Source organism: Pyxicephalus adspersus, chromosome 9, assembly GCF_032062135.1.
Source record: "Pyxicephalus adspersus chromosome 9, UCB_Pads_2.0, whole genome shotgun sequence".
Taxonomy (NCBI): Eukaryota; Metazoa; Chordata; class Amphibia; order Anura; family Pyxicephalidae; genus Pyxicephalus; species Pyxicephalus adspersus.
In genome coordinates, this window is record NC_092866.1 from 44,311,964 (window position 1) to 44,332,855 (window position 20,892).

The 20,892-nt window shown below is 39.3% G+C and overlaps 2 protein-coding genes across 4 annotated transcripts in view; both read right to left on the reverse strand.

Moving 5' to 3' along the window:
• Positions 1-20,892, reverse strand: part of MRPL23 (mitochondrial ribosomal protein L23) — a 706,510-nt gene that overhangs the window by 215,065 nt on the left and 470,553 nt on the right. The gene's annotated exons all lie outside the window — the stretch shown is intronic.
• The window catches only part of PKP3 (plakophilin 3), a 63,973-nt gene that overhangs the window by 30,000 nt on the left and 13,081 nt on the right, over positions 1-20,892 (reverse strand). For 2 of the 3 annotated variants that reach the window (XM_072421742.1, XM_072421741.1), the window contains exon 1: positions 13,049-13,497. In XM_072421742.1, coding sequence (XP_072277843.1) covers positions 13,049-13,250 — 202 coding nt within the window. In that variant the 5' untranslated portion in view covers positions 13,251-13,497. Of the gene's footprint in view, positions 1-13,048; positions 13,498-20,892 lie in introns of those variants that run through there. The other variant, XM_072421743.1, reaches the window with a different exon arrangement.

Genomic DNA, 20,892 nt, shown 5'->3' on the forward strand with positions numbered 1-20,892 from the left:
GATTATCAGGCGAGAACCATTGGACGTCAAAGATTTTTCTCTTATATTTGTTTTGTGCATCCTATTTACAAACTAATAGTACTGGTAAGCAGAAAACTACGTTGACCTGATTTTTGGATTTAGATTGCAGGCATGGGAAAAAGTTTGGGATCTGCAAGAGTCTTCTGCTGAGGGTATGTAGGATAGCAACAGTAGGGATATTGTGGTGTTGATTTACTAAAGGAGTTGAGAATCTTTATACAATAGGGCATTTTCAGGGTTGCAATTACAAAACCTGCACGGATAGCCGCTCCCAGCTGCTCCTATTAAACTACTTTGCTTTTTTTAAATCAACTACAGCATTTGGCAGCTGCTTTGTTGTGTGGTTGACGTTGAGGTGCGGCTTTTCCATCAAAAGAGGGAAAAATTAAACACACACGACCAGAATTGACTTGTCGCTTTCAGGAAGTGGACCGCAGTTGTATGCAAACACATGCACAAAATTGTTACCAACCATCCTCATACAATTACGTTGAAGAAAAGTTGCATGTGCAATAGAATCTTACGATTGCAAGCCTAAAATGATCCTAAATGGAATGCATATTCACTTCAATTATTTTATCATGTGAATGAAAACAGTAAGGAAGTCACTGTTTACATGCTTGAATAATTGAAGTGAATATTCACACAATTTATAGCGTGAGGATACCCAACCAGCTTCGTCATCTCTCAGGTATTCAGGTTGTGCTTGTGTTCCTTTGTACATCTGATGTGGTCATTATGAGGGATCCCCACTTTCCCTGCTGAATTTTATTTTTTTAATACAATTTTTTTCATTACTATTATTAATATTATTATTGATGAGGAGGAATTGGTGAGTGGGAACTCCCAAAATTTCAGAGGTGTGCCAAGAATTTAGCAGCTAGATCTCATTATTGGAATGTCAAAGATATAGAAGAGGCCAGATGCGGACACAGGCCTCTAAGCTCTACTTAGAAATAAAATACTACTTTGACTGGACTAGACTCCTAAAAAAAAAAAATTTACAATAGAGTAAGTTTAATTTGCAGTTGAACTTGCGCTGACGGTGCTATAATCTGATAATTGATGTATTTATTCACTTATTGCAAGCAAACACCAGCAAGTACAAACAAAATCCAATCACAGTAACCATCTCTGAAGATGACAGCACCTTTTCTGTTCTCAGTAACAAAGAAAGGCTTACTATTTGTTGTAACTGTGCCAGGAAATGTATTAAACCTTTCATATAAACAAGTTGTAATTAGGTTTACTAGTTCCTTCCTTACATGCATAATACATGGAGCCCTGATTCATCTACAGAGTTTTGTATTACCACTATGCTGCCTTATTTCCATACACAAACAATTATGCCAAAATGTTCTTTCCTTGTCTGACTGTCATTGAAGTCTAGGGTTCAATATTGTTGAAGCTTTAGGGCCCGTGTCAACTGGCTTTCGTCTTGCGTCAATGGCATCAGTTTGACAGGACAATTCTGAGGTCATTTAGAATACAATGACTGGTGAATTAGACCTCCTCCTGACTACTAGTTGACCCACTTTAAATGGGTTTTCCCATTGCCTTGTATTGCAATGCAAAACCTATTAGAGGCAAACAAAAGCCCATGGAAAAAGGCCCTTAGATTTAGGTTCAAAGTAATAATGACAGTTATTGGTTCTTAGCTCAAGTTTCAGTAACCTAAAGACCCATGGCCTACGTCCTGAACACAAAATGCATGTTTATTGCTTCTCATTTGGCATAAAAAAAGAAATATGTAAAGCATGTCTAGGAAATCTTTATTCCCCATTGGTGATTCAGATCGTTGACACAGCTCTACCTACATTATTGCTCAACCAAAACTTTGTCTATAGGGAACATGTAGATGTGAAATGTCATATGCAGTTGGGTGAAAAACTACCCAACTCTTCAGTCAAAATATCTATTACTATGCATGGCTATAGACATCATGGTAAAACCAAGCAATATGATTTTTTCAAACAAAGCAAGCTGTGGCAACACACATTTCCCACTGTCACAAGAATTTATGACCACACCAATTGTATTAAAGCATTTGCATGATGAAAAAGGATCAAGGCTTGTACTACATGTCTATGTGCCTTGAATGCCAAATAGATGATTTGGATTTTTGTCCTACCAAGAGAGGAAAATCACCGACATCCAGGATCTTGTGCCTCTCTCCTTCATTTTCAGGCATCAGAGACTGTAAACAGTACCAAGCCTGGGGCAAAGAGATTCCTGCTATGAATTTCACACATTTTTCTGCTCAGTCTTTGTAGTATTTTTCTAGTACATAGAACGCCCCATAAACCTGGTTTGAAAAAGTTACTGCATACCACACACACCCTGAACAGGTCAACATGGCTGAAGGGTATAACAAAGGTTGCCTGCTTTTTACTAGAATAGCTTGTATGCAATACTGAATATTCTGCATTCAACAATATGGCTACTGTGTATTTATAGCATTCTATACCATGCCACAATGAACTTAATAAAGAAACAAATTCAACTGATTGTCTCTAATTGCAACATTGTAGCTTTAGTCTAATATAAACCACATACACATCTAGGGAACTTATGTCTTTACAGTTTTAGGCACACATACAGGGGACGTTTGACCTTTTGCTGCACGAGGTTATTTAAAAAAATACGCCATCACCCCACCACAATCAGTAAGGCACCTTTGCATCATCTTTGGGTGTAGTCTATATAGGCACGAATTGCATCCAGAAAAATGCTGTATTGCAAAATTCCTGAACACTACATTCATGATAAGCAAACAGTATGTATGCAAAAGGAAGTTACCTATACAGAACCAAGACTTCGACTTTTTAAAATGAAGGTGGAGGATAATTGTTTTACAACATTCCAAAAACTAAAAGAGAACATTTCCTATGATGAATAACAATATACCTACCGGTATATACATTCATACTATATATTTATAGTTATACCACTACTGGCTAAATAATTTGGCAGATCATGAATCTGCTCTACAGATCAACTGCTTGCACCCAGAAAAATTCTCTTACTGTAGGTATTTCCTAAGTTGTCCATTCTGGCTGGCAAGTCAGTTGTACTGGATTGTGGATGTGACATATTCAATGGCATCCAGTTATTTTTTTCTGTATCTTCCTGGTATCTAGACTTTTTTCTGCCCAGATTCTACCTAATGTCCCTGTATAAAAACTGGCCTTTAAAGGTACGTAGGCAAACTATCATGATACCTATTGGATATCAATCAACTGTTGCTGGAGTAGTAAGGGCTCCAAACCCAGACCACAAAGACATTTATTACCAGTTTCCTATAGGATTTTCAATCAAGCCTACAAATAGAGCTGCCCTGTGCCCAAATAATAGATGAAATAAGGGTGAACTCCCATGGAGAGCATCAACACGTAGCACAGAAACTCAAGCCCTGCACTACTACACCATATCACAAATATTCTACATTTCTGTAGCTTATTAGGAATAAATCTCTTTTTTATTGCAAAAAAATGGTCATATATTCAATTTATTGGCACTTGTCAAGGAATAAAAGCTCAGTGGGTCTCTACAGCTTTTCCCTCTGCTCTGGAACTGCCCATTAGTAAATAATTTTGCAGTGTCTTCACCCCCCACTCAGTTTACTCTAGTTTATTTGTGAAACAGATAAGTGTATTAATACCAAGATAATAGGAAGGCAGATAAGGTTTGACAGAAGGAATGTAGAGAGTATTTACAAACACCATAGTGTTAACTTTCCTAAGATATCCCAGTCTGCTGCAATGAATCTGCACAGCTTGCCATCCTTGTAGGCAGAGGAGAAAAGTAAAATCAGAATTTTGATTGACCTCCAATTGATAGGAGATGCAGATTATCCATTTTGTTTATATTTGACAATCATGAAGTATAGTGTAGGAGTGCCAATAGTAACTATACTTGGGAACGGCTAATGGTTCTTGTCTGATAATCTGCTCAGGGACGATATCGGACGAGAATCTGGCGTTTGTACAGCGCCCGTCGTCAACGTCTGAACGACCATCCTGGCATGTCCACGGACGATGGACGACGATTGATCATAATGCAAGGGAAGGGAGAAAGCGCGCAACAGGGTCCCGCTCGTCGTTCTCCCCCTCCCCTCTCCATAAAGCAGAACGGTGCTGTACGTACAGAGCTCGTTCATGCATCGTGCAGTCCTTAGTCGCTGGAAAGGATGGTGAAAGATCCTTTCCAACGACAATTATTGCACGTGTGTACTCAGCTTTATGAGATTCAGCAAAGTTATCTGGTGGATGCTATACAAGTAGAATGGGGATTTGCTAAAAACAGAGATAAACAGTCATTACCCCTCATAGATAGAAATGAAGGAAATCTGACAGACACTAAATAATGAATGTGCATGCCAGATGAAAGGAGATCAATACAGATTTATATTCTTAGAAAGATAACAAAAAACAACACTTGTTTTATTTTGACAATGCATATAGAGTCTAATCTCGGTATACAACAACCTCAAGACAGGAGACCAGAGCACGATGATATCTTCAATCTCTGTTGCAGTTTTCATTTTATACTTTCTACGCACTCCTCAGCCAAATAATTGTAAGCACTTAAAAGGGATCTTCTAGCATGGCAAAGGTACATAGGGCAAGGAAATTTATAGTGACCTTTAAGTATAGGTATACATCAATGCAACAGCAAAGCACCCTATATACATTTTAGCATTCAAATGCAAAATGTCTGCCAATTATAATTGTACAGAGTCAAACCAAAGCAACAACCTTAAGTGAAAAGCTTCACAGTTCTCACAGACACTGTAGTTCTCATACATATTTGATGACTTGTGGGATTATTCCATTGACAAGCTTGGAACAAGGAAAATAAATACACTCATCTGGCATTCATGTGGAAGAAGTTCTGGTCTTCAAATATCTATAACAATGGATGGTGTCCACATTTGTGGACTAAAGTTAAATAAGACAAGACATGTTAGCGATCTCTGATAAAGGATTGAAAAGCTGGCCTGGATGCCCACAACAATTGAATTTTCACTTCCGGTCTAGAATTTAGTCAAAAGAAGACTTGACTCTTTTCTTCACTGATAAGTAAGCTTTCTTGTTTGCACAACTACAGCTGGTTCTGCATTATTCTGACCCTGAACAACACCATTGGGCAAGTTAAATTGTCAAAGTAGCAAAACTGAATAACCAGGGTATATTGGTCAGGGTCATTACAGGTCTGCTTTCATCTCTCTTCTATTCATAAAAGGAGAGCTGGTTTATCTCCACAGGTAACTTCAGACCAAGATATGTTATCTATAGGGACTAAAGCTGGCCATAAATCGTCAATCCAATATGACAAATATTTAAGATTTTTCGTGTACCCCATAAAAGCATTAATGTGTGCTGCTGACTTCAAAAGCACTCATCAGACACAGATTTTTGTTTTCAGCTGTACATCCTGGCCAAATAATTGAAAGACATATAGAAAAATATTACATTAGACAGGGGATGGTGGTCAAGAACTATGGAGAAGAAATCATTGGCCTTGTGTGTCCAGCCTTACGTTATTGAGGAACATTACTTTTCTTTGGAGTAACTATACCATTCAACCAAACCACTCAGTTTATTTGCTTATCAATTGTCCCTTATAATTTATAGAGCTATAAATTAATTGAAGTGCATCTATTAGGGAGCGTGGTGAAGATGTGTCTTTCTACATATAATTTTCCTCTTTGCTCAAGGTTCTTGCTGCTTCTGGAGCCAAAATGAAACACCACTGTTTCTGGATCCAGAGGTATTGCTAAAAGAGGCAGATTACCCAACATTTTTAGCAGGATTTACTGGCAAATGTGTATACCAAAACCCTGCCTCTCCATGGCTGCCATATCTTTCTTATTGCCAAGGATGAACCTAAATCAAGTATATAGTCCTGTGTTTTTAGATACCAGCTTAAAATGAATAATTGTATATGTTTGTATTAATAGTTCAAAAAGAGATTCTTTGTATAAGTTTTAAGGACAATTGCAAGGCCTGAGCTCTGGCAACATTTATAGTTAAATAACATCTTGGGGAAGAATGACCTGGCACACTGTGACCATGAGATAAGTTACTTAGAAAATCAGGCACAATACGAGTGTGTTGATGGGAGCCCAGTGAGTGTAAGATGCTGCTTACTTGTAATAAGGCATTATGCAAAGCAAGGAAAAAAACTTAAGTAAAGCACATGGTTACTTTAAAGTGCTCATGCCGGTCCTGTGACACTATTTACTCATTGTATTGTATCCATGAAGCAAAGATGTTGTCAATATAAAACAGAAAGTGTTTTAGGAATACAGAACATCAATTCTTAAAAGGTGTTCTGTAATCCACAATGATTCCTAGAAATGTAATCTGACAACAGTCAGCCCAAGCAAAGACCATGGAAAGTTATAAACCCAAAAAGCTTTCTGGCAGGATAAATGTTTTTAGGGGTGTTTTTTGCACTTGGTGAATGGATATACCAAAAAGGAAACAAAAAGGGGAAGTTCATTGTGAGGTTGTACATTTAACATGGTAATTTTGAAGTTAGACAGGAGAACCTCATAAGATACATGAACTCGCAGAATAAGCCTCAAGAGTTTATGAATGGAGGAAGAAGGTGGGTGGACCTGGGATCCCAGACAAAGTTGATCAAAGTCATCAGGTATTTACATAAAACTACAGTATCGGTATTGGGTGGCCAGAATTTTTACTAGTGGATTTTAAGACCATTCTGACGTAAGCTATGCAATTAAGAAAACTGGTATGGGAGAGGGCAACCTAAATTATACCTTTGGTAATCTTTCTCTTTTCTTCCTTCATTTATTTGTGGGTTGTACAGTAAATAAGTCAATTTTTGGCATAGAAATGGTCAGAACTTCCCCACCTAGCCCCTTCCCACTCATACTCATAAACAGGTCTATACACATAGCATCCGAAATTCAACACCCAGGTGACAGGCACATACACTCCCTTCTCCCTCCGCCCTTGCATGCCCCTCCTTATTACACACAGGTGACACAACAGCACAGGACATGGCGTTCACCCCTCCCTGACCAGACAGAGGACAGCAGAAGTCACCAGCACATCACTCCATAGGAATGTGTTACGTTGCATGTATGTGGAATAGGCCTGTACTGCAACATACAAAGGGAGAACATGATATGGCATGTCAAGTTCATGTTTCTGGAATCATTGAGAAATACAGAGACCACCAACTGCTTATTTGGTGATGGTGCACGATGTCTCCAGTCTTTGCATTCTTGAACACTAGTTGGAAGCCATGTCCTAGAACATTTTAAACTGACATACACACTAAATATCTCAGCATTCATCCTCTGAATTCAAAATATCAGTATCATCTCCATTGTGATCAGTGGTAATTGCTTTGTCCCTTTTAGACATGCAACATTTTTCTGGGTATTCTTTTTTGACATAGAAGGAATTAACATTTAACAATAAAAAAATAATCAAGGATGACCACATACACACACAAAGGAGAATCTGACTATTCAGCAACAAATGATCTTGCCTGTAAAAAAAGAATAATTGACTTATTGCTGTCCTTTAGTAGTGGGTAGACGAGAAGTGTTCAAGAAATATGTCAATCTATTGCTAACATCATTAAAGCCAATTTCCTAACACCATTATTCAAGTATTATACCAAGAGATGATTGCGTGATTGTGCTGAAAAGAGTAGCTTACAAAGAACCAAGGTATACTTCAAACAGAACACACCATAGATCAGAAGGACTGGCTGGTCATAGCCTGATTAAGAAGCAATAGCATATCTATGGACCCTCTGTATCCAACAGTGTCCTTGGCACTGTCTTCTTTAACAAACTTACCCCTAGAGTTGTGTAAGGCCCTTTGCTCATTTGAGAGATGCATTACTATTTTTCATGGTCAACCCAGTTTCACATGCTAGAACCAGCAACTTTGAAAATACTACGATGGTCTACAGAGGACTGGAACTAAAAATCTACTTAGAAAGGACTGACCCACCATTTGGCACACTGACACCAGGGTCCAGAATTCGACTCCGATTTTAAGTTTTAGTTGGTTTCTGTTCTTTAAAGTACCCATTATCATTGGGAAAGAAAGTGAGGGGAAAGCCAACTTGGTACAGCATATTAGCATGTAGGAAGTTAAGCAAACATTTTTCTATGTGAGGCTGTTCCCAATAAAATAAATATTCTAGCAGGTGTTTCTCTTTAGGTAGGCCTTTATATAAACTACTTCAATGTGACTTACAGCCATATCTTCCACATTGGAAGCAAGTTCCTCTCTTGTTCTGACATTGCTTACATTCATCTCACTGCACACTGTAAGTGTCTCACATCTGCATTAAAAGCTAAGCGCAGGTTAAAGTCTGCACCTTTTCCTCACCATAATGCCAATAGGCCACCACTTTCAATTTTGTAGATTTCAGACACAGAGGGTTAACATCACATGTTGACACTCTTGCAGCTTATTTTATTCAAAAAGCAGCACCCAACCAGACCCTCTTTTCAGTCATAATCTGCCTGCATTGCAAATTAAAGAACACAAAAATACTGATGATGTCAATGGGTCTCAGAAAAGGAAAGATAGAAGTAGAACCAACTACTGACACCAGCAGCTTTCAGAATGTACAGAGCTCCCTGACAGCGAGCAAGCAGTTTCTATTCACACATATTGGTTCAATCTTTCAGCTGCTATAGGGGTTACTCTAAAGAAACAGACTATGAACTTTACATGCAGGTTGTTAAATGCTTGCATCATGTGCAGCTAAGCAAACATCTCTCTAGTTCCCCAGTCCATAAATGAGGTCTACTAATAGAGTGAGCACTGCAGATAAATACCCTGAGAGATAGCTGGCCTGAGAGCAGAGGGGTATTCCCTATAACCAAGCTTATTTATGTATTCACCACATTTACAAAGCCACATAGACCATTCTCATCACTATCTACACCAGACCGAAGACACAGTCTAATATGTCTACCATTCTATAGTCATATGAACTCAAGAACCAGTTTGGTTACAGGCCAATCAGCCAGAGCACCCAGAGGGAACTTTTGCAAACATTGGAAACTCAAACAAACCTAACATAGTAAACATCTATTAAATGGCTCTAGACCTGCAGAAGAGATATTGTAAATATCTATTAAGTTACGTTAGACCTGAAGCCAAACCTGAAATCGATAACAATAAACTGATCAGACAGAACATTAAACCCAATATTGTATAGGACCCCTTGTCCCACCAAAACACCTCTGACCCATCCAAGTCATGACCTCTACAAGACCATAAAGATACTAACAGCACACAATGACCAGACCATGTTATTCCATTGCTCCTTGGTCAAGTTCTAATTCTCACATGCCCATTGGTGCCAATTTCAGTGGAGGGCTGGGGCCAGCATGGGCAGTCTGTGGCTTTAGACATCAAACTGTGATGAACTATGTAATCTGACAGCTTTTACTCATGGCCAGCATTAGGCTTTTTCAGTAATTTGTGCTAAGTAGCTCTTCTGTAGTACTGGAGCAGATGTAGTTGCTTTCCTCCACAGGCAAAGCAATAAACCTTGGGGTCACAAGAATTTTTTTTCTGCTTCCATATATATCTTTCCATTTGACAGGTGCCATTGTAATGAGATATTGCATATAACTCAGATCACCCGTCAGTGGTTTGGGCTGGTTGGTGTAAATGTGACTCTTTTATGTAGGAATATAATATATTGTTAACCACCTCAACCTCTAAATAGTACCAAATTCTCAAAACAGAAGATGTTTCTGGTGGGGTAAAGGGTCCCACTACTGTATTGCGGTTTTCAATATTTCTGAATATAGGAATTGATGAGAAATGTCTTTAGTGAGGACAGAGACAGCCCAATTAGAACCTCTGTAATACACATTCTTCTTCTCTGGTCTTGTGACACTGGAAATACAAGAGTAGGAATAACTGGAGATGCGAAAACATCTTGGCTATGGCTGAACTTGAATTGGGTGGCTGGGCCTGGGTGGCACGTGCAAAGATAGCATGTGCAAGATTAGGCCCTCATGTTTTTATTGTTGTCTGTGCCCCTACTGAGAAAGTTCACCCCTTTGTCACACTGAAAAAAAAATGAAAAAGAAAATTGCCCAAAACAGAAGAAAAGGCAATTGGGACACCTGTTCTGATGGACAGTTTAGACTACTGACAAATCACCAGCGTTAGGTTCACCAAAAGACTATTAGACAAAAAAATGCTCTCTCACTGCCTGGACCAATGACATGCTCCTCATAAGCCTATAGCTGGGGATTGGGATGTCATTTAAAAAAAAAAAAAACTCTGTCCTTAGGCATGTGTCACTAGTGGCAAAGTTGTCAGTCTTACATCAGCCCAAAATAGGAATTCTCCTTTGTTTTGGGGATTTCCACTTCCATTTTTCATTGTATATTTGAGGTTTCCAACGGTGTACAGACAGCAAAAAATAAAAAACTGGCAGGGGTTTCAACCCATCACTACTCTATCCTAAACTAAGTTCACTCATACATACACTTTAGCTAAAACCATTAAGGAGAGAGACTTTTTGGCTCAATGTTTGTACTTTCATTAAATATGTTTTTTTTTTTTATCTATGAAGAAATTAGTTAATGTATTCAGTAGCAGCCCAGCACAAACATACAACGACAGATGGGGACTGTGTTGTAAATGAAATCACAAGAGGAATGTCTGAATGACAGTACCCTCAGGGGTCCAGAGATATTCCACGCTGTTCCAGGGTGGGGCTGCATCGGTCGTATGACAGGTACGTTTCTATGTGCTGTGCCTAATAACAATTATTTTATATTCTACAAAAAGCCTACGATAACACATTTAATATGACAATCACTCCTCTGGCTTGTTGAAATTAGTGTAATATTCCAAAAGCCTTTTAATGCACTTCATTGAAGAACACTTAATTACCATGTTAAGAGGCTTTAACAAGGCCAGTCGTAAAACACGAAAGCGAGAAGGAATGTAATACATCCTTGCAGCACAATTGGGGATGGGTAATATGACAAATGCTGAAAATCACAGTTGCTTGTTTTTATTAGGTGCTCCAAGAATTTGATTGCAAACAAGACTTAATTACAGGATGAATCAGGACTGGATAACTAGTCATATTATATTTTACAGAATGAATCAACTGACTGATGTGCAATATGTGCAAAGCCCTTTGAGTAATGCACACACATGGACAAACCCAACCTTCCAGGCTAGATTTATGAAATTTAGGTGTAGTTTGGAAACTGAAGTGTAGCTGTTACCTACAGAAACCATAATTCGGTTTTTCTCAGGAACCATGCTTGGCTGCCGTGCCCAGAAGCCGATTAACAAGGCATTAAAAAAAAAAAAAATGACTGGCTCTGTGCCAAAGAGAACTGTCAGATAACGTTTGTTCTGGCACAATACGAAAAACGTTAAAAGTGTACAGCCAAAAGGTTTTTCATTTAAACTTTAAAATTCCTGCCAGGTTATAATTGTAGAAATTTCACTTTTCTTCCTGTCTTACTGACACAACAAGAAGTTAGAAGAAATCTCCCAAAGTGAAGGACATACTCTTAAAGCTCATTCATAGGATTGATTTTTGCAAAGTTTTCTTAGTATTTTACAGCTCAAAACACATGAAATAACCACAAAGCCTTCTCATTATAATGGAACTGAACAAGGGCAGTTAAAAAGGAATTTTTTTTGTAGTCGTTGCACTGTGGTGCTGTATCTAATGGTTGGTTCAATTTTCAAACACTTCAATGGGGACTCTTCAAACACCTAGATTTGAAAGGTCTGTGATTAGGAAGTACAAAAAATGTGATTCCGCTTCCTTTACCCCTCCAGTTCCTGTGCAGGATAACCGCAGTGCTAATAAATGCCTCATAGCAGTTTTCATGCATTTAATAATGCCGCTAAGTAGCCATCAAAACCATCTGTAAATGTCATCAGTTGCCAAGCAGTAGAAATAGATCAGTCAGTAGTCATGCTAAAAATCACCAAACCGTCCATGTGAACAAACACTTGTAGAATTGTACCCAGTACAGGGGTCATAATTGAAACATTTTATCTCCCCTCTTGTTCTTGGGACCATAAAAGGGTTTAAAATCGTCCCAATGGGGCAGCAATACAAGTTTGATAGATAGTCAAAACCATTGTTTCTCAACCAGGGTTTGTCCAAAGGTTGCTAGGGGTTCCTTGAGCTATGAACAATCTGTGCCCCTTAAGACAGTTACCACTGACACCAATGATCTTTTTGGCTAACATTATTCCCACTGGGTAGCAAAATAAGAGGCATTCTTCCCACTGAGCATTATACTAATATACAGTGTGCTGTGAATATAGTAATTATAGCAGGGGTCCACAAGACCTGAAAGTTATTTCAAGGGTTCCCAAATGATAAAAGTGCGAAAAGGCTGGTGTAAACTTTCTCTAATTGATTGGATGCTATAAAAAGGAAGTTTTGTCATAGAAACACTTTAAGGAAATGAAGACAGATTAATTGACATGGGAGAATAGATACGATCAATAAAGCAATGAATGAGCTGACCCAGCCTTGTACAGCCAGGGCTAAGGACTACCGGTCTATGGAGCATGGAGGGGAGGGCGTGTTATCCTAACCACAGCTTATCAAGTCTAACAAGTACAACAGCCACATTTCCTTAACCCAACCTATGCAGGTGCTGTTCCAGAAGAACTATTCTAACGTTTCTTTTGTAGAGCCTCTATCAGTGTTTCTGGACCAGAGTTCCTCCAGTGTTTGCTGGGGGTTCCTTTAGCAATTTGTGACTCTCAGGTCAATTTAATGGATACCAATGATTTTTTTGTTATCTGTAAAGGTGGCAGCTTTCCCAATGCCCAGCAATGTAAGGCATTCTTCCCACTGACCACCACACTAGTATACTGGGAGCTGTGTTTTTAGTAATTATAGTAGGAGTTCCCTGAAGACCTGAAAGTTATTTCAAGAGTTCTGCCATGTTAAAAAAGTCAAGAAACAAGATAGGTCACAATCAATGAAATATTTAAAACTCCCTTACCTCCATAAGCGGAGCTGGTCCTTGATGACGATGACCCCTTTTGCATCATCCTGGCCCGGACCTGTTCCTGAACACGGGCATTGCGCAGTTCTTGGTTCTCTTGGCGCAGTTTGCGGTCCAGTTGCGAGTCGGTGGGAAGAGCCAGCGAGGTGATCTCCAGGTTTGGCTGCAAGGCCGACATAAGGAAGTGACTGTCTTGCATTTTCAAAGCCTTGAGGGTGGAAGTTCAATCTCCCACACTGTACAGGTTGTTAATACCCAATGCCACGTTCACCTGCTTGTACCCCTGACCGGATAGTGCCCTGGCGTGCGCCTGCCTGGCGTCTCTCTGCTTGGGCTCCTGATCTACAAGGCTTTATTTGTATGCTGCAGAGTGTTGCTGTCACTGAGCTTCTCTATACACACTTAGCCAGCTCCTATGCCCCACCCTGCCATTACCTCAATGCTCTTACCTGTCCCTGCCTTTATTTCTATACCCCGCCTCCCTGACCTAATGCTCCTGTCCCTCAGTGTCTGCCTTCATAGTTTCCCTGTCTGGGCACACGGTGTTATACGATGCAAAGCTTCCTTCCTATTTCTGGTGTCACACCTGAATCTGTCACCTAGACACACATCTCAGCCTGTGCGCTATCATCTCCCTGACCTGCATTTTGCTGCTTTCTTTCACTCCTCACACCCTTTTTCCTTCTTTACAGGAATGTTACACCCCCCTCTCACTGTCAGCAAGGAATCTTCCTCCCTCTCCCTCTATTAGGGTCAGCCCCTCTTTGCTAACACTACAGCAAGCCCTGAACACCTCGTCCTAATACATGGCCTCATGCTTAGGCCACAAACATTGCAAAAAACATGCAAAGCAATACAACTTTATTTGATGTTTATCTGTGATGGTTTTATTGCATTTTTTTTTGTATAGAGAAAGCAAGCAGATCTGTTGCCAATGTTGTGCTCAGCTGATAAATAATCAGTTGCTCAACATTGCACATACATGCATTATTATTATTATTATTATTATTATTATTATTATTAATAATAAACAGGATTTATATAGAGCCAACATATTATGCAGCGCTGTACATTAAATAGGGGTTGCAAGTAACAGACAGATACAGACAGTGACAGAGGAGGAGGAGAGGACCCTGCCCCGAGGAGCTTACAATCTAGGGGGTATGTATTCTGCCCCTCGGATTGTTCTTGTTGGGATTCTGATCAGGGATTTTATTTATTATTTATACGCTCGACTAAACACTCTGATAAGTATTCGATTATTCAGAAGTCTAAAAACACTGCATGTATGTGTAAAATTATCTCCCCCTATTATTTTGTGGGATAGAAAATGATTGGAATCATAGACTTGATTGTTTGAACATAGAACCGAATATTCCCATAACTAATTGATCAGAATTCTAAAATCACTGCACACGTGTGTATGGTATTCTGCCCTTCTAATTGTTTTATGGGATAGAAAGTGATTGGCATTTCAACCAAGTTTTATTGATTGTTTATACGTATGATCCTATAAGTGATCGATCGATCAAAAGTTCAAAAACACAGCACATGTGTACATTATTCTGACCTTCTGATTGTTCTTCTGGGGTAAAAGTGATTGGAATTCCGATACGACATTTGAATTATTGTTTGTACACACAACAAGATTTTCCAACTTGACTGATCTATCTACAGTTTATTGGAAACGTGTGATTGATGCTTATGATCAGTCAGCTGCTGATTTTGCTTCAGAATCCCATCAGCTCTGATCATTTTATTGTTTCAGAAAAGATAATTAGGCTACATACACACGTCAGATGTTTTTTTCACGAAGATGAATGGTTGTGCTTATCTTGGTTGAAAATCTGACTTATGTACAGCAGTTCCCTAACATAATTAATCAATCTGCCATTGGAGATTGATAAATGACTGATAGGGAAGAACCGTTGTGCACGCCTATGGAGGATCAGCCTCCCCCCTTGATCAGCCTCCCCCCTTCCCTCTCCATTGAACAGAATGGTGCTGTGTGCTAATTCATCTGTCAATGGAAAGAGTCACAAAAGATTGTTTCAAATGACTATAATCTGACATTTGTATAGGGGTTTGGATTGTAAACAGTATTGGGTAGGATCTTCTCTTACTACTAAATCATTTGTATGTGTCTGTTTTGCAGGTTTGCCATCTCCAGCCCCTATTTATATTATAGCTGTATGTAATATGTTGGCACTTTATATATAAAGAATAATAATATTAAAATTGACCCATGTGTATCAGTCAGTTTGTTTTTGCTGTCTTTGTTGTACAGGTAGTAAGTCAAGGTTTCTACAAAGTTAGGCTACATTTACACTCATGTCCAACTGCTGCCATTTTTGTGCCCAATCACCGTCTTAAGGTGAGGTTCAGATCTGCTTCAGGACTATGCAATCCCGTGCAGCTCCCGGCAGCTGGTCACTTACACCTCAGTGCAGGTTATTAAAGAACCAGCTTCTACAGATTTGACAATGTTGGCAGTGAGTGGTACTGAACTGTCACTCCAATCATTCCCTATGGGACTGGCACGATTAGATGCCACATGTAGATCCTCCCCCAAGGCAGTGATTCATTGGCATAGGAAGCAGTAACCACATCCCAACCTCACTGCCAGTCTGAACAAAGTGAGAAAAAGATATTTATTTATACACATATAATCAGCTGGAGGGTGGCACATTTGAGGGCTAATAAATTAAAGCATGTTGCAATTACAAGTGGAAACCACCATTACTTCCATAGAAAGGAATGTATTTGCCCACAGGATGCCTGACAAATAGCTTGGAATCCATGAACAACCGCTGTACTTGGATTTCCAGGCATTTAAGAACCATTATTGTAAGCATGGCCTTAGGAAACTTTCTCTCTTAGTTGTTACCAGAACATGTGTCCCCCCCCTTAAAGGCTTTATCTTCACTTCTGTTTGTGGTGTAAACTGTAAGATTTTTCTGTCTTGATAATAATGACAAACATCAGGACAAACAGAGAAGAATCAATTTAGTAGCGGCATGGACAACAGTAAAAATTTGACAGAGGTTCTAAACCTTCTCTATCCATAAGTATATACAAAAAAAAAGTAGAGTGGCAGGGTAGCTCAGTGGTTAGTACTCTGGCCTTTGCAGCGCTAGGTCCCAGGTTCAAATCTTGGCCAGTATGCTATCTGCATGGAGTTTGCAGGTTCTCCCCGTGTTTGTGTGGGTTTCCTTTGGGTACTCCGGTTTCCTCCCTCATCCCAAAAACATGCAGTTAGCTTAATTGGCTTCCCCCCACCCAAAAAACAAAAATTGACCTTAGACAGTGATAAAGACATATGACTATGATAGGGACTTTAAATTGTGAACACCTCAAAATAGCTAGTGGCTCTACTATGGGCTTTGTACAGTGATGCGTAATATGTTGGCACTATATAAATACTGTGTAATAGAAAAAACTTTTTAATGCTATAGGCAACACATTCACTGCTCTGTCCATATGTGACAGAGGAAAAGTGTGGTTTTCGTTTAGGATCGCTCATAGACCCATGGGGCCCCATTCACATCACAGTCCAGTATGCTACAATGTACAGGTTTTCGTGCATTGAGACAGATTACATTAGGTAGCCCATTCATTCTGCGCCTAATGCACTAAAAAAATGCATTTCTGCATTTTGGTTCACTATGGTATATTGCAGGACTATATGAATGTGCATGATATAGAAGTGCAACTGAAAATGATCCGCAAGGAAATGCTATAGGATTCGAAATTTTTTAGGAAAACATTATTCTAAATAATCCCTAATTTCTGTTTTATTTTCTAATCTGTTTTTGAGGCCTCTGCTTGGTGGTCTGGAAATAGAGAATCATTAAACTGCATACACACGTGTAATTATAGTCGCTTTCACATTTCTTTCCAAGGACTATTATTGCACTATGCATGAATGAGTGCATGAATGAATGAATGAATGAGAGTGGCACCCTGCTGCGCACTCTCCCCCTTCCCTTGCATAATGATCATCGTCCATCGTCTGTGGATCCACCAGGCTGGTTGTTCAAACGATGGACGACGAGCGCTGTACACACGCCAGATTTTCGTCTGATATCGACCCTGAGCCGATTATCGGGCGAGAACCATTCGACGTGTGTACCTAGCTTTAGATGTAAAACTGATCTATAGGGTTTAGGACAAAGGAGCTGAGAAAATCCCAAAGGTCAAGGTTGGCATTTCTGCATTCCCTGGAATAACACAATAACATCAGATTACCAGCTTCTCTGACCAGGGACAGTGTCAGGCTGATCAGGCTGAAGTTCTGAATAATGTACAGCTGCAGATACTGGCAGAAAGAAAACTTTGTCTTGTTTCAATGTGTCACAGTGACATTAGTTTAAAAGTGCACTTTGTAATGTAATTACAAATTGTAATGGATTATTCTGTACCTGTCACTCATTCACAGCAGATCATGGCATATCTAACCAGAGACAAGATCCAGCAGATGGAAGATTGTGATATAATAAAATAAATAATAACAGTGGAATTGTAACCACAGGCCAAATTATGGAAGATCCCCAATACATGATGAGTGACACAGGACACTGTATAACATTTTCTGGATCTAAATGACACTCTTCAAGATTCACTTGTTCCACCATATTGTAAAAGAATAGGCTTATGTGTTGAATTCACCCACAGAAGAGAGTTTGGTCTTTAGGACTTGCAAGTGACCACAGCATTCTACCACAGGCTCAATCATCTTTCCAACTACTTCCATTCAACTGAATGGGAGTAATTGGGAACCATTTTTTGCAACAGTTGCAGTAGATTGTGGCACAGTTTTGGAGGTGCCAAGTGGATTCTAGCCCCACAGTTTCCTCCACAGAAAACAGTTTGCCTCTAAGGGCCATTTGGGATTTGCAGGTGACCACAGCATTCTACTGGAGGCATGGACCCAACCATTCCCATTTACCTGAATGAAAGTGGAGATTGGAAAAAAATTTGTACAATGGTTGCGATAGATCGTGGCGCAGTTCCTGGAAGTGATAAGTGAATTCTGGCCCCATAGTTGTGTATAGCATCAGTGTTCTATTCGCCTGGGAGCAGCTAACCATGCAGTATTCCACCTCAAGTGTGAAATGGTTCTAGGAGCTACAATGTCCATTATAAAGAAAGGATACAGCCACTTATGAAAGGTGGAACATAAATTCTGGGGAAGCAATGAGTGTAATACATGTATATGATAAAGAAATTTAGAATCTATGTATGATGTAGCACTAGACCATGTTGGTGGTGGGTGGGTCTGTGGAGGTCATCTTCAGAATTGGTCTTTCAAGCATATGCAGATAGGTAAGGGGAGCCATAAATAAATAGAATGGTTTGGAAACTGCAGAAAGTAGGAGAACAATAATCATTTTATATATCGTGTAAAACATTAAAGATGTCCAAAGCATTTTGAGAATTTTTCGTTTCCCCTTCTTTAGGGCTTTGGTAATAGGTCGTTTTCATGTTCTGTGCCCAAAGATTGGTTTTCCAGATTGTCTGTTGCCTCATGGAACATGGCATGGAACAATAAACTTATTTTAAGCCATACACCATTAAAGTGATCAATGTTCTCCAACCATCCTTAGGTTCCAAAGCTTTTGTCCCACACATGGTGTAATTAATACAGAAAGTCTATAAACTTTGGCATTTGCCGGTTGTGTTTAGGCAGGCATGAGCTCCAGTTAGCTGGCTGGCTACACACAACCCTACGGTAAAATAGAAAAGTTGGACAAAAAACTAAAATATTTACTTCTGGATTCGGGAAGTACTGGACTAGGGAGCAGGCACATATACAGTGTCGTGCACACAAATATGTAATGTTCGGCATTTTTTAAGAATGGAGCTTACCAGGGTGACAAAACCCAGCATGCATGCATAGGTCTTACCAGAGGATTGCCAGTGGGCAAAGAAGGACATGGTGGGGTTGGATGAAAAAGAATGAGACAACACTAAGCTTTCTGTGCTGGAGACAGTGAGGTAGTCTGCCATACTCTGCAAGAATAATCTACCATCCTCCACTACCATTTCACTATAGTTGTGGGCAACTTTTGTTCCATGTATTCACTTGAATTTTTCATAGAAAAATTCTGTATTACTTTTGCTACAAGCTGAGCATTACTTGTGTTAGGTATGTACAAGAAATGGAAATTGCTGAGTGCAGACGCGCATATTTGCAAGTTTCCCCCAGGCTCTCTGTAGGCCTTATTGTACATCTACAATATGTAGACCGTCCCCGGAAAACAAGAATCCATCCCTCAATGCAGACAACAACCAGGACAAAGGTAAGGGGAGCGCTGTGTTCTTATCAAGAAGGGACATATGGTCAACCAATAAAAAAGCAATAAAATGGCAAGTGCAAGGTTTTAAAGGAACATCCAAAGGCAACAGTTTACAGTGTGCTTGTATAATAAATTATTACAGGTCAAATACTAAAATTTCAGTGGCAAATGTTCATGTTTTTATAGATCTTTACTGCACATTCTGCAAATATACCATGCACATGGTGGTGCATGTATATAAGCATGATATTTCTCCTGAAAGTGTGCGGAATGTTATGCAGAAAAAGTTTGTGTATGGGCAAAAGTTTTAAGGTCACCATATATATTATTGTCTGACTGTACTATATAATTTGGGTGGCCAGACATTTAGGATTAGACATTGTATTTTATAAAACAAACACAAATTTTTTGGTTGATATATCATTAGGACATTTTTCAGGAATGCTCATTATTGTCTCAGAGTGGGGAGCACTAGGGAATGGAGAAGAGAAGACTATCAAGGGGCATTAGGCAATTAGCAGTGACTATGAGTTCTTAGGGAATGTAGGGGGGGCGCTCCCTGACAGCTACCAGTCAATAGGACTGCTCTTTGTACCCCTTTAAGTGGACCTTTCATCGGGGGATAATTTAATCGATCATTCCTTACCTGGATCTGAAAAATAAAACTTGACTAATTGGTGTTCTGGTCTTCTGCTTCTGATTCAATGACCCAGAATGAATGTACAGATTAGGTGTTCAGCTATTTGTCAGGTTTGTGACCGAAACTACTGAAACCAAAACATCAGCTTTTCATCCAGGCAATTAGCATTCTTAACAATGAGTCCAAAATTGGTGGCTTACATCATCTCTTGGTGGTAGGTCCATTTTAACAACAGGGCTAAATGTTTACATAGCCTTGGGTTATGGTATAAAGTAGGAGTTTTCCTATTGGCTGATGATTGTCAGTAAGAACTCCCATCGATATTTCTGAAATCTGATCAATATTAAGTTGTGCATGAGGGTAACCCAGGCAAGTGATCATTTACCTGATTATGTAAAAATTGACCCGTGTATGGTCACCCGTGTATGGTTAGCAACTGGAAACTAAACTATCCACTTCAATCACTCAAGTTGTTGGACAAAACATTGTGAAGTGTGTAATGAGCTAAAGATAGCATTTGTAAGGGTTTATGTTGTTCACTACCTGTCCTTGGGAGGCAACAGGGAAAAAGGAAATCTTCCAAAAGTGATAAAAGTGACAAACTTGGCTATCACTAAAACATATGCGACCAATGGATAATTTATCATCACATCTTGATATGGGGACAGTGGTCATTAGACTACATGGCCAAGTAAATTTCTTGGACTGGACAGCAATAAAATCATGAAGTCAACCCCTCCACATCGCATTAAAAACTAAAAAGAATGTGATACCTTTACATACACGTTAGGATTTCTACTCTATAAATTGCCTAGCTCTTATTTTCTATATTAAATTTAAAAAAAACTAAATAATTTCAGCAGATATCAGATGTCATGCCAAGTATGTTTGTAGAAAGTCCC